The 11494-nt window shown below is 47.9% G+C and overlaps 1 protein-coding gene across 1 annotated transcript in view; it reads right to left on the reverse strand.

The window, feature by feature from the left end:
- Positions 1-2363: 2363 nt before the first annotated feature.
- Positions 2364-11494, reverse strand: part of LOC123765925 (glutamate receptor ionotropic, delta-1) — a 40276-nt gene continuing 31145 nt past the window's right edge. The window contains exons 12-15 of the mRNA XM_069308641.1: positions 11412-11494; positions 10979-11148; positions 9349-9484; positions 2364-2504 (exon numbers count right to left, since the gene is read on the reverse strand). The exon at positions 11412-11494 is cut by the window's right edge and continues 16 nt beyond it. Of these exons, the coding sequence (XP_069164742.1) occupies positions 2364-2504; positions 9349-9484; positions 10979-11148; positions 11412-11494 (530 nt within the window). The remainder of the gene's footprint in view (positions 2505-9348; positions 9485-10978; positions 11149-11411) is intronic.

Genomic DNA, 11494 nt, shown 5'->3' on the forward strand with positions numbered 1-11494 from the left:
TCCGTCCAGTTCGGTTGTTATACTCATGGAAGGTGATCCTTCATGCTCCTTGGTGCCCTGCCCAACCTTGGTTTCCAGTGGTTCTGGCCTGGTGTACCAACCTGGGCATATTTTCTGTTGCTTTGCATTTTTCAGCTGCTTGGCCTAACTTGTTACTGGTTTGACCTCCATTGCTCTTCACATCCGTGGATTTTTTTTATGTGGATCTATCACAATTTGCTTGGCAAGCACGTGGCTGGATTCATGGTGTCCCACTGCATCTATCTTCATGATGGCAGTATGAAGTTGCCTGCTACTCATTTTACCACTGTGTCTCTGTGGGCTTTCTTCCGTTTGCTAAGGTCATCCTGTCCTTTTTGTCTTGGGTGTTTCTCGATCAGTGTCCCATGCTTATTACTGTCACCTCTTAATGTTTGGTATTGGAAAAGCTACTGTTGCTTGTACAGTGTATTCTGTGTTGATGCCCCGATGCTGTTCCACAAGTTCTCTCTTGCATTTTAGTCACCTCCAGTTGGCTCATGCTTCTGAGCCTTCCTGCTCTCTTGACTGTGTTTTGGTCTCTCTCCTCACCTCTGTTTACAGTTTCCCTTTGACTCATGATATCTTTCTCAAGACTGTACCTGTGTATTTGTTGGCTCTTGCCTTTGTAGATTTGGAGGCAGGGTTCTGTTCTTTTGGCTCTGGTGAGTGGTTTGTCTGGTTACAGCCCTCTCCTTTCCTAGTGAAGAATAAGTTGGCTAGTTTCCAGAGGAATCCTTTGGTAATTGATGTTTAGTTGGTTCAGCCAGGGGGTGCAATACTTGTTGTTTGGTGGCAGTTCTTCACTGCTACCTGCGGACCACCAGTTCTGCGTTTGTGGATGCCTTCTTGGTTGATCCCCATTTCCTTGGTTCCCTGTTCCATGGCTTATATATTATAGATCATCTGCACTGTTATTGAATTTAGATAGCTTTTGGTCTACCCTCGAGCCCGTGAGGTTTGCATATACTGTACAGTAATGTACGTGACTTTCGCCGTGGTCATCTTCTACATATCCTGGGTTGATATTTGGTCTTGGGGGTTTTGGCATTCTAACAGGGCTCTGGCAGTCCAGCATTTGGTTAATATTCCTGGTCCAAGTTGATCTTGTGTTGCTTTGAGCCATCTCTCCAAGCCTGTGTTTTCTTCTTTGTTCTAGTGCCTGCCACCACTTCTTCCTGGTAAGACCCATTTTTGTTCTGTGGTTAGTTAGCTTCAGGGAGCCACCAGGGGAGCAGCTTCCCCAGAAACAGTGTTGACTGTAATGAAATGCCTCTTTCTGGTAGAACCCTGGTGGCTCCTTGGTTCTCTTCCTTTCAAGTTCATCAGTTTGTTGGCAAGCTCGTTATTAACTCCAGAACTGACTTGGGGAGCCGGCTGTGTCCCAACAGGAATCAGAGCTAGAACCTGGCTCTGGTTCCCAGTAGGTCAAACTGAGCTTCTATGACTGATATTACCCATTAGCTTGGAGCAATATCAGCTACATAGCTTCATGAAGGCAGAATAAACATCTTCATTCTGGGCCTTACCAGAATGAGATGTTTCATTACATTCAGCATAGATTTTTTTTTACCACAAAGTATCTATGTAAATTAAGTGTATTTCATATGCTGAAAAAATGCAGTACTTTAATCATTAATAGTACTGTACTATGGTACTGTACTTAGTATTTTCTAAGCATCTAAATTGACAATTGACCTTTGGGTTGCTTTACCTCACTAATCCCAAGAATGTCACATATGCTCACACAATGGAGACTGTGTGTGTGTGTGTGTAATGTTATCATACATGCTCACACGGAGACAACAGGGAGTGTGTTAACACAATGCGGACCTCACAGGCAACATGTCGGTCAAGTGTTCCACGTAAATCATTAAACCGTGAATCCTTGTTGCCCCGTTATCTGTTTTGGTGTCAGAGATTTGAAGGATAGGGATTTTATTCTTTTTTTCTAGAAGAGAGGAGTTGCTGAATTTAAGGTTGTATGCAACATAGGGTAATTTTGGGATTGAAGATCTTGTGGAAACTCTGCACTCCTGGAAACATGAAATATTAATAGATTTAGTAGTTTGTGATGTAGGTCAGGCACTTTATTTCCAATGGTGAGATGTTCTAACATTATAGTTTACTTATATGTTGTATGTTTAAATAATCATGTTATCGATCTACAGTATAAGACCAAATATTATAAGATCTATTACATCTGTCTAATCGGCTATGGTATAACTCCAGGCATCTTTCTGAGTATTTTAACATACTGTTCAAGATACCAGAAATTAGGAAGAAAGCCTTTCATGGTACAGAATAACAATGACAACCTCTCTTCCGCACTCACCTCTCAGCCACTATCGACGACTGAACCATGCTGGGGACGGCTCTGCTTCCTTGAGCCAGGTTTTGGGTGACCATAGCCTGCTGACAGTTAACTCAGCTCCCAGCATCATCAGCGCTAACAAGAATCCCAGCCCCAGCACAAAGAACGCTGCCTGTTCAGCATGACAGCATTATTATAGCCAGGCCACCTCTATCAGAATGGGCTCTTCAATTAATGTTATTGTATTCCCCCAATATTGTCCCCCAATAATGTTGAATATATCATTTATTCTGTCAGATTACATTGCCTTGATAATTATTTTTACCTTATGTATTGAAATAGTAATATATCCAGAAAAAATTAATTAAACCAAATAATAATGTACTGTAGTTAAATAAAAATGATACATTAGTAACATATCAACCATGTAAATAACAAACAAGCTCTCTACTGATGACATCCATAACACCAAATGACAAGACACTAACCCATCATAGATTAGACTTATTTTTTGCTGTACAAGAAAGTATAATGGGTTTTGTAAACATTTTAGTGTATAGTTTGACTTTGTACAGTATTATAGAAGACTGGAATACACCTGTAGATGGTTATCCCAAGGCCACCCCTCCATGGTGTCTCTTTGCCGTGGTGAGGGGCTCACATACACCTCCCTGGGACCAGTGAGGGTTGCCTGTGCCCCCTCTCCTGCCCCCTCTTTGGGTGGTGTACGTGCAGAAGGGCACCACGTAGGGGCCTTGTGAGCCATTGGACCACCCGCTGGAAGGGGCCGCCCTGAGTAGATGGTTGGGTGTCCAGGCTGGGGTGATAGGGGGAATGGGGTCTTAGCACCAGTGTGGGAAAATGGATGATGTAATAGGATTCCCCTGTTGAAAAAGGGAAGCACCACTGGGGACGACACACCCTTCCTGCACTGGCCTGCGCTCGGCCTCCCTGGCTGCCCTGGTAGGTGGTATTCCTTGGTTCCAGGTCCCAAACTTTTCAAATGATTGATGCATGGATGATGACACGACTTCTTTTACCCAGGCTCATGGAGTGGGTGACCAGGCCCCTGAGTCAAACTGTGCTGTAAGACCGGGCTCTGTCACCCCTGTTACAGTGCCTGATTTGGGCCCTGACCAGACTACTACTCCCTGCTCCCCTCCCTTGTCTGTTGTAGGGTCGAGCCCCGAGCCCTCTGTGGTGACCGCCTCATCCCCCTTGCACGGCCCCATCTCTCATTGTGACTACTGCGCCTTAAGCCCCTTCTCTCTCTAGAGGCTCGCCACGGCTGCTTCCATATGCTCCCTTCCATACTAATTCGTACCATGCCTTGTTTGGTCCTGCTATGTGGACTAAGTACTTTGACCTCCATCCTTTAGATTCTACTCCTCCTGAGGATTTTTCCATTCATAGGCGCCTTGTTGATTCAGTAGGTGCCTCTGTAACTTTCAACCCCACCCGTCTCGATACACGTGTTGTTGTTGCTCCTTCTCGGGATGCAGCCACCCGCTTGGCCGCCTAATCCTGCATTGGGGAGACCCCTGTTCGGGTCTCCAAGAACACTCGGTTAAATGCCAGTGATGGCACTGTTCTCCTCCCACATCTTGTTGCAACTAGTGTTCTGAATCTCAAGGACTGCCACGAGGATATTAAGCATATCTTCGAAGCCCAATGCCATTCTGTCCTCCAGGTGGACACGTTTATTCACCCCCCTCGTGGTCGTCACTGTCAGCCCCTTCGGGTTATGAAAATTACCTCTGATGGTAGGACCCTTCCGCTCTCAGTCATTCTTGCAGGTGCCAGATGCTCCATTCAGGAGTATATTCCATTTCCTCGGCTCTGTAATAAGTGCTGGAAGTTTGGGGACGAACATCTCTCTGTCTCTCTCTGTTCCATGTGTGGGGTCGAGGGGTCACTCTTAAGTCGAAGTGCACTTCTTCCCAGGCCTGCTGCCTCAATTACGGTGAAGCCCACCCTACCTTCTCCTGCGCGTGTATACATTACAAACTTGAGGCAGCCATCCTCAACTTGAAGCACCGGGAACGTTTGTCTTTTCCGGAGACGAGGTGCCAAGTTCGTTGTCTTTCCCCTTTCACTGGCGTTTCTTATGCTCGCGTGTTGCGCTCTTCCTCTCCTCGTCCTTCCAACCTTCTTCTGTCTCGCAACCATTTCCAGGCCTTAGACCTGGACACGCCCACCGCCTCCTCCCCTGTTCCTTTACGTTTTGTCCCAATAGGTTTCCCCTCCTGGTTCTCTGTCTAGGGTTGTTCTTCTTTCTACCCAGTCTGTCATGTTTCCTGTGTCTTCTTTCTCATCTCCCTCTGATCCTCCTTCCCATCCTTCTCCTACGTCTCTTAGCTCTCCACGCCGCGTCTCTGTGCGGGCTGATGTCCATCACTCTCCCGGAGTTCATCAAGTTGTTCGCTCTCGTTCTTCTTCTGTTGAGACGCTCGAGTCTGTTGCCCAGTATGTTGCTGCTGGGACACCTGTCTCTCTGAATCAGAAGCGAAAGCCTGGCTCATCTCCTTCCTCCTCCCCAGCGGGTAAAAAGGCTTCACTTTCTTCCTTGCCTCCTACCTCTGACACACTCGTTCCATCCCCTCCAGTTTCAGTGGTCGAACCCTCTGTTCCTGCTATGGAGGTTTCTTTGGCCCTCACTTCCCTCTCGGTTGCTGCCCTTACTGAGGTGCACTTCCCTCTTTCTGCCCCTCCTCCTCCTCCTGTCCATGATCGCCCCTCTCGGTTGTCTCCTCCTCCCCCTCCTCCGGATCCTGCTCATCCGCCTCTGGTCTGTCCTCCCTCTCCCTTCCCTGCATCTTTACTTGGTTTGCCCATGCCCCCTAACCCTGACCTCACTGACCCTGATCCTAACTCTGTGCTTCTTTAACGTGCTGTGTTCCTTTTTCACCTTTGTTTCTTCATTGTTCTCTGTTGCTGTCCTTTCTCTTTTTGTCGATGTCTATTCCTCAGTGGAACATTCGTGGATATTACGCCAATTTTCTTGACCTCCATCTTCTGATTTCACAGTTTTCGCCCCTTAGTGTCTGTCTCCAGGAGCCGATGCTTGGTGCTCGACTTGGTCGCTTCTGTGGCTATTCCTTTCTCTCCTCCCCCCCCCCCCCCAGCAACAGCTGGGGTCCATAACTCTTCTGGTCTCTTGATTCGCTCTGATGTTCCCTTCGTCCCCTTACTTTTTCCATCGCCTCTACAATGTTCTGCTGCCCGTGTCTTTGTGCGTAAATGGTACACAGTTTGTTCCATTTATCTCCCCCCCCCCAAATCTCCCGCTTTCTCTTCCCGATCTTAAACACCTACTGGACTCCTTGCCGGAGCCTGTGCTCCTGCTGGGTGATTTCAATTGTCGATATACCTTTTAAGGTGATGTTCTGACAAACACCCAGGGTCGCTTTTTTCGAACCGTTCATCGTCTCTTCTTCCCTGTCTCTTCTGAATTCTGGTGAGCCCACTCATTTGGACTCTCGGACTCGCACCCTTTCCTGTCTTGATCTTTCTCTTTGTTCGTCGTCTCTTTACTAAGATCTCCAGTGGCGGGTTCTTGATGACCTCCATGGCAGTGACCATTTTTCCATCCTTGATTCCTTTATTCTCTTCACCCTCCCCTCTCCTTCCCTAGGTGGGGGTTTGCCGAGGCTGACTGGCGCCTCTTTACCCTCAGTGCTACTATCTCCGACCTCTCCATTCTACCTTTCCCTCGCGCCCTCCACCTTTTTCATGACACTGTCTTTGACACTGCCCTCTGCTCTATTCCTCGCTCTTTCTCTCGGAGGAACGCAGAAGTGCGTTCCCTGATGGAATGTGGACTGTGCTCGGGCTGTCCGCTGTAAGCGTGCAGCCTGGAAGAGAGACTGCCGCCAGTTGAGTCTTTTCTTTTGTTTCAGAAGGCGAGTGCGGTGACCCGTAGGACCATCCGTACAACTAAACGTGAGTGTTGGATGTCTTATGTCTCTACCATTATGTCCGAAACTCCTCTGCCACAGATCTGGAAGCGTATCTGCAAGATAGTGGGTAAGTTCGTTCCCAATGTCTCGCTGGTCCTTCACCTCCGTGGTACTCTTGTGGCGGACCCGTTGCAGGTCGCAACCGAATTAGGTTCCCACTTTTCATCTGTTAGCTCTGGTTCTCATCTTCCTCAATCTTTCCTTCTTCGTAAACCTCTTCTTGAATCTCGACCTTTAGATTTCTGTACCCATCTCAGCCTTTCCTATAACGATCCCTTCTCTCTCTCTCTCTCTCTGAGCTTCAGTCTGCCATGGCCCTCTGCGATTCTACAGCAGCGGGCTCCGATGGTATTCATTATGAGATGCTTCACCATCTCCCTCCGTGCACGTCTCGGTATTTACTGAGTCTGTATAATAGGGTCTGGGAGTCATCTTCAGTCCCTGAGGACTGGCTCGATGCTGTTGTCCTCCCAGGGTCTTCCCTGGGTCTTCCGGGACAGGAAGGGTCCCAGGAAGCCAGGGTCTTCCGGGACATCGCCTAAAGATTTCCGCCCTATTGCCCTCACGAGTTGTGTCTGCAAGCTCTTTGAACGTATGGTTAACGTTCGTCTGATGTGGTTCTTAGAACACTATCATCACCTCTTCCCTTCTCAATTTGGTTTTCGCAAGTGCCGCAGCACGACAGATGTCTTGGTGAACTCGGAGGTCTATATTCGTACTGCTTTTGCTGCGAAGACCTCCGTTGTTGCTGTCCTTTTTGACCTGGAAAAGGCTTACGACACCACCTGGTGGTATCATATTCTGTCCAAACTTCATTCTTTTGGCCTTCGTGGGAATCTCCCTCTCTTCCTCCAACATTTCCTCTCTCGTCGTTCCTTTCGAATGAGGCTTGGTACCACTCTCTCTGCCCCTTTTAGGCAATATGAGTGTGTACCTTAAGGTAGTGTTCTGAGCACTACTCTTTTTCTTGTTGCTCTCAATGGTCTTCTTTCTTCCATTCCTTCTGGCGTCTTCTCCGCTTTCTATGTCGATAATCTTACCTTTTGCTGTCAGGGTGATGATTCGCCTCTCCTTCAACGGCGGCTTCAACTTGCGATTGATGCCATGCCCTCTTGGGCCACCGATCATGGCTTCAAGTTCTCTATGTCTAAGACTTGTGCTATGACTTTTACTCGGAAGCGTGACGTTCTTCGTCCCTCTTTGTCGCTTTATGGTCATCCCCTTGTGTACAGGGATTCCGCCAGGCTTTTAGGGTTAATCTTTGACACTAGTTTGTCTTGGTCGCCCCATATCTCTTACCTCTGAGTTGAATACTCTAAGGCCCTTACCCTCCTTAAGGTTTTGTCCCATACTTCTTGGGGGGGGGGGGCAGATAGGCGCACGCTCCTCTCTTTTCATTCCTCTCTCGTCCTTTCTAAACTCGATTATGATTGCCCTGTTTACTCGTCTGCTTCTCCTCCTACTCTTTGCCGTCTTGATGCTTTGCACCATACTGGGTTGCGCCTCAGCTCTGGTGCCTTTTGTTCGACTCCCGCCCTCAACTTGTATGTTGACACTGGCTTCCTATCTCTTCAGGACCGCCGTGATCGCTACTGTCTTTGTTATCTTGCTCGGTCCTTGCAACATCCTTCCTCTCGCCTCTGTCGTACTTTCACTTTTACCTGTCTTGTAGTTTCTGTTCCTCTTCGCCACCTCCCTCTTTCTGTCCGGCTATCTCACTTACAGGATTCTCTTTCAGTTCGTATTCTAATGTTTCTCCTTGTATTTTTCCTTCCTTGCCCCCGTAGAGAGTCCCCCTTCCAAAATTTTGTACATCCTTGACCCGCATCACTAAAGCTTTTACCCCTCCTAAGGTTCTGAAACGCCTTTTCCTTGAGCACTTTCCTTCGCACTCCCACTCCGTTTCTATCTTCACCGATAGGTCTAAGTTTGCGGATGGTGTAGGCTACTCTGTTGTTTTTCCTGACCGCACTTATATGCGTCGCCTCCCTTCGGAGACTAGCATCTTCACAGCGGAACTTTATGCTATTCTCTATGCTCTCCGTCTCTTGCTTTCTCATTGTCATTCCTCCTTTGTGGTTGTAGTTGACTCTCGTACTGCCCTCATGGTTCTAGGGTCCTTTAATCCTGTCCATCCAGTGGTTGTCGAGATTCAACGTTGACTGTTTCTTATCTCTAGTAAATTTAAATCCGGAGAGTTTTGCTGGGTTCCCAGCCATATTGGTGTCTCTTTAAATGAGTGTGCAGATGCTGCCGTTAGAGAATCTATCCACTCTTGTCCCATCTCCCGTAAAGGTATTTCTTATTCTGACTTATCCAGTTATTCATTCCTCCATCCTTGCCCGTTGGCAGGATTGTTGGTAATAAACTGCATAGTCTTAAACATAGTGTCCCCCCGTGGCCTTCTTCCTGCCACCGTAACCGACGCTGGGAAACGGCTCTAGCAAGGTTGCGTATTGGTCATACTCGCTTACCTCATGGTCACTTAATGGAGCGCCGCCCTGCTCCTTATTGTCCAAATTGCATTGTCCCCTCTTACAGTCGTACATATCCTTGTTGGATGTCCTGACTTCCAGGACGAGCGTGTGTCTTGTTTTCCGACAGTCCCACACGGTCACTTGACCCTTGATAGAATTCTTGGTGAATCGCATACTTTTGATATCGTTCGCCTTGTGAGTTTCTGTTCTCGTATCGGCATCCTTGGTGATCTTTAGCGCCCATTGATTATTTTGCTCATTTGATGGTGCTACATAGCCTTCCCGATTTGGTGCCTTATTTTGATAATTAATTAATTACTCATCCCAAGACCATGTGTAGCATCACTCTACCTGATGATGATTTTGAGAGAGCTTTTACTCCCACCGTCTGGCCTGTGACTAGTGTTCCCTGGTGATTGTCTGATCTGTGGGGCTTTGTAACTCGCAAGCCCATAAAGCCATCATAGTATGATTGATCAGGCAACTCCAGCAGAAGCCTTTCCAGTTCTCTCTTAAAGCTTTCATGGTAGTCCTTGTTCATGGTGGAGGATGAGAGGCAAACATATAATAGCACACTTACCTGTACATGCTTCATAGAGATGGCTGAAGGCCTCCTGTCCAGGGTGGAGTCCCAAGAGGAAGACCCACCAGAGATTTTACTTATCTCCTGCTCCTTCCATTGCATGATGAGCCCAGCTTCTGATATACGTCTCAACCTGTCCCAGTGAGAGAGTTACAATTTTACACCATGTTAGGAACCCAGAGTGTAACAATATAGTATTTTATATTATTGTTTAAGACAAAGAATGTTAGTCTTTTGGAAGTCAGTGTAGACAAGGACAAGGCCATATGCTTGATCACCCATCCTATTTAGCTACTGGCTTGTCCCAACAGAGTTTAACCTGACCAAGCAAGTTATGTATTCACATATTTGTGCTTGCTCTTTCGGCCCGCCTCTCAACTGTTAATCAATCAACTGTTACTAATTCTCTCTCTCTCTCTCTCTCTCTCTCTCTCTCTCTCTCTCTCACTCACTCACTCACTCACTCACTCACTCGCTCGCTCGCTCGCTCGCTCGCTCACAGAGAGAGAGAGGGGGGGCTGGTGGCTGAGCGGACAGCACGCTGGATGCGTGATCCCGTGGTCCCGGGTTCGATTCCGGGCGCCGGCGAGAAACAATGGACAGAGTTTCTTTCACCCTGATGCTCCTGTTACCTAGCAGTAAATAGGTACCTGGGAGTTAGTCAGCTGTCATGGCTGCTTCCTGGGGTGTGTATGGTGTGAAAAAAAATAGTAGTAACAGTTGAGAGGCGTGCCGAAAGAGCAGAGCTCAACCCCCACAAGCACAACTAGGTCAATATACATACACATGCACACACTCACACACACGCATGCATGCACGCACACACGCGAAACAACCCGTAGCAGCTGTCTAACTCCCAGGTACCTATTTACTGCGGGTAATAGGCACATCAGGGTTAAGGAAACTCTGCCCATCTGTCTCCGCCGGGTGCGGGGATCGAACCCCGGTCCCTAAGTCCAAGAGTCTACAGCAGGGCCCCCCCCCTCTCCACGTTGCTGAAATTATCCAATGAAAAGCAACGCCAATACACATGGTTCCAGCACCGTCGCAGGAGCTGCCAGAACGAGATCGAAGACGACAACGAACTTCCTTAGAAGCTCCAACTCCAGATTTTTCCTCGAGGTTGATTCCTGAAGCCTTTCCCAAAATAGGGGTATGGCCGCAAGGCAGCAGAGGTTTAGAATCAGGGTTTTCCTTTCCCTAGATGAGCTGCCTTCCCAGGCTAATGAGTCCCATCTACCCGGAGCAGCTGGTTTAAGGCGCCAGAGGCACGCCCTCGCCCCTTCTCCTGTCAGTAAAAGTAGTTCCGCCGGACTTAAAGACTAAACCTCCCGTGCAGGCCAGAAGTTAGACTTGGTTGTCAGAGGCTATTGGAGACGCACGCCATACGGGAGCTTTATATAAGTCATGGGAGCTCGTTCCCCATTACCACCCCTTGGAACCGGATAGATAATAAATGGACACTGTTTTTAGCAGAAAAGCGGCGCTGTTTCTGGCGGGAAAATAATAGTAAAGATTAAATTAAGAAAGATGGTAATTAATGTGAAATATGCAAGCATTTTTAACTAAGTACAATATACATGGCATACCATATACAGTACAGTATATAGTATTGGAAACCACTCACATCTGGTTAAATTTGGGGAGGAATGGAGAGCCTTTGTTGCAGGCGATGCCATACGCCTGGGGGTAGAAGGTCTGGCGGGCCATGTAGAACTTGCGGCGGCCCTGCTGGGCGGCCCGCACCTCGGAGTTGAGCTGGGAGTTGATCAGCACAAACTTCTTCTCAGCCAAGATCTGCAGCACCCGGGCGAGATTAAAACTGGGTGATCATAGTTTTGGTGAAGGGTAGTTGCTGTTTGTCAGGTTCTACATGAGTAGTGTGCCCATCTCTGTCCAACTCTGCTAGCTATGAAACACCCTCGTAGTGACACCTTTATGAAACTCCTCCGTAGCGACACCTTTATGAAGTACCTCCATAGCAACACTGCAAAATTTCCATAGCGGCACCTTCATACCACACCATATATTACCATCATGACAGCACAATGACAATATACCTTAGCAAAGCCCAGGTCGGGGCTCCTGAAGAAGCTCTTGGAGCGGTCCTTGTGGTTGAAGAGCTGCCACACCTGCTTGTAGA

Source organism: Procambarus clarkii, chromosome 63, assembly GCF_040958095.1.
Source record: "Procambarus clarkii isolate CNS0578487 chromosome 63, FALCON_Pclarkii_2.0, whole genome shotgun sequence".
Lineage (NCBI taxonomy): Eukaryota > Metazoa > Arthropoda > Malacostraca > Decapoda > Cambaridae > Procambarus > Procambarus clarkii.